Raw genomic sequence first — 2,420 nt, forward strand, 5'->3', positions numbered from 1 at the left:
AGTTAAAATGTAACATTTTCTGTATTTAATTTTAACCGAGCGGCGGACTTAAGGGTATGGGATAAATGTATAATAACGTAACATGGGGTTGCATGGTAAGACTGACACATAGAGGGCCATGAGGTTAGCTGAAAAAGAAGCACAGTTACCCTTTCCCCACTTGAATACTAACCCTTATTTGGGGACACTAAGAGAAGGACACTTCCCTACCAAGTCCACAACAATAACATGTATGCATTTGCCGCCCCTTCTCTTAGGGACTCTTCTTAGAATTCAAGTATTCATTTTCTCTCTCTCTCTCTCTCTCTCTCCTCAAAGTTGAAACCAATAACATTTGTTATTAAAAGCAGCCATCCCCTTCGCCCACTGCGTTCTCCCATGCACTTGTCTTCTTCATCTCCAACACCCGCCACTGTTTTCTCTCTTTCCTCACCTCCATTTCCCTCTTCTTCATGCTTTCCATTCCTCCCTTTTTATTTTTATTTTTTTATTATTAAATAAACAAACAAACAAACAGTAACTCCCCTGCCCTCTTCCTTTAAATACTTGCTCTTTCTTTCATTCTCTTCCATTGCCCATACATTCATATCTCTCTCTTTCATATTCATTCTCTGACAATTAATATTACACAACTTGCTTCTTCTTCGTCTTCTTCCTTCCTTCATTCACTCATTAATTCAAGTGTTGTTACTTGTTAGTTAAGATCAATACATAAATAGATATAATTATGTCGAGCAGACGATCACGTTCCAGGCAATCTGGTGGTGTCTCTTCTATTAGTGATGATCAAATAGCTGACCTTGTTCGCAAGTTGCAGCAGCTTGTTCCTGAGATACATGCTAGGCGAACTTCTGACAAGGTATACACATATAACTGTTTTATGAGCGATCTTCTTTCTTACGCGTTTTTAGAGATAAGACTGCGTACATCTCAACTCTTTTAATTAATTAAGTTGTCATACCCTACTCCACTGTACATGTACATTGGAATAATTTTATACTTCGTAAGTGCTTTCATATATATTATTGTAGGAGGAATAGTGATTTAATCAATGCACATTTAATTTTGTTTTGGAGTAGAGAATAAACGAATTAATGAATGAAGCTAGCATACGTTTTGTGTGGACTTGATTGTGTTAGGGTAGATAAGTCACAAGTTCTATGTTATAACTTAGATGTATGGTGGTATGGACTTATTATTGGCTTATATGCCCATTTTATTTACTTACATTTATTATTTTGTGGTGCAACTAGAAGCAAACAATTTCATTTTGGTGTGGGACTCTTTTTTCTTCCATTAATTTCTTATCTTGCATTCAATTTTTTTCCCTTTTTTAATCCAAAGTTTACATTTTTTTCATATCACGGAGAAAATGTCAGTATATTATATGATTATAAATTCTTGTAAAAGACTGTCTCGGTTAATTAACTGTCATATCACATGCCACATCACCTATCTGCTGCATAGCTAGTTGACTAATATGTTTATTAATTTTTTTTGGCAGTCGGCAAATAGGGTTTTGCAGGAGACTTGCACTTATATTAGGAACTTGCATAGGGAAGTGGATGATTTAAGCGACAGATTAGCCGAGCTCTTGGCTTCAACTGAGAGTGACAGTGCTCAAGCAGCCATTATTAGGAGTTTACTTATGTAAACAAAACAAAAAGAAAAAAGAAAAAAAATATATAAGTAATTATATTTAAGTAATTAGCTGGATAGTTTAATTTGGAAGCCAACATTATTATTTTTGTTAATTTTGAATTTTAAAATGCTTCTCTCCCATCTATCTAGGGTTTGGTCTCTAGCTAGCTAGACCAACAAGCAAGATAGATTGAGTGAGAGAGAGAAAACCTTAATTCGAGTGTATTTAACTAGTTCTTCTAGTAGTATTTAATTAGTTCTTACATTTTAATAATAAGTAATTTAGTACGTACTCCAATCCGCAATTGAATATCTTTCGAGTCTTCGCAATGTACTTAACTGATGAGAACGATGAATATAAAATGTATGGATATCCGGCCTTTTTAATTTGATTGTTTATTTTGGTTTATAGAGCTAGATCGAGCTATAAAGTTCAATGACTGTAGATGAGATTCAATCTTAATTAAACATATATATACATTGATTCCCGTAACAAGATTATCAAAACTATACATGTACGTTGCATGTCGATTAGCATCATGGCACGGCACTACATTGCATTGGATTATGTATTGACCTTAGCTGGTTTGAGAGTTGGGTGAACATATCTTTTAAAGTGTGAATAACTAAATGGATGATAATGCATGTGTTTAAAAGCTAATTGTTTAGTTAAGGTTAGTTGGTGTTTAATGTTGATTGTGACATTTGGAAGTACATAAAAACAAGTTGCTATAGTCCGACATTACAATTGATTAGGCCTCGATGTAATATGTTTGTGT

The 2,420-nt window shown here is 34.2% G+C and overlaps 1 protein-coding gene across 1 annotated transcript; it reads left to right on the forward strand.

The window, feature by feature from the left end:
• The first annotated feature begins 246 nt into the window (after positions 1-246).
• LOC110784433 (transcription factor PRE6) lies at positions 247-2,028 on the forward strand. The gene is made up of 2 exons (XM_021988889.2): positions 247-859; positions 1,505-2,028. Exons 1-2 carry the CDS (start codon positions 728-730, stop codon positions 1,652-1,654), a joined length of 282 nt encoding a protein of 93 aa, XP_021844581.2. The 5' UTR covers positions 247-727; the 3' UTR covers positions 1,655-2,028.
• Positions 2,029-2,420: the final 392 nt, after the last annotated feature.

Source organism: Spinacia oleracea, chromosome 1 (assembly GCF_020520425.1).
Source record: "Spinacia oleracea cultivar Varoflay chromosome 1, BTI_SOV_V1, whole genome shotgun sequence".
NCBI classification, from domain to species: Eukaryota; Viridiplantae; Streptophyta; class Magnoliopsida; order Caryophyllales; family Amaranthaceae; genus Spinacia; species Spinacia oleracea.

Bases quoted from the DNA above. Each gene is read 5' to 3' on its own strand.
- LOC110784433 (XM_021988889.2), top strand. From the start codon at position 728: ATGTCGAGCAGACGATCACGTTCCAGGCAATCTGGTGGTGTCTCTTCT. The intron at 860-1,504 runs GTATACACATAT...TTTTTTTGGCAG, and splicing joins CTAGGCGAACTTCTGACAAG to TCGGCAAATAGGGTTTTGCA.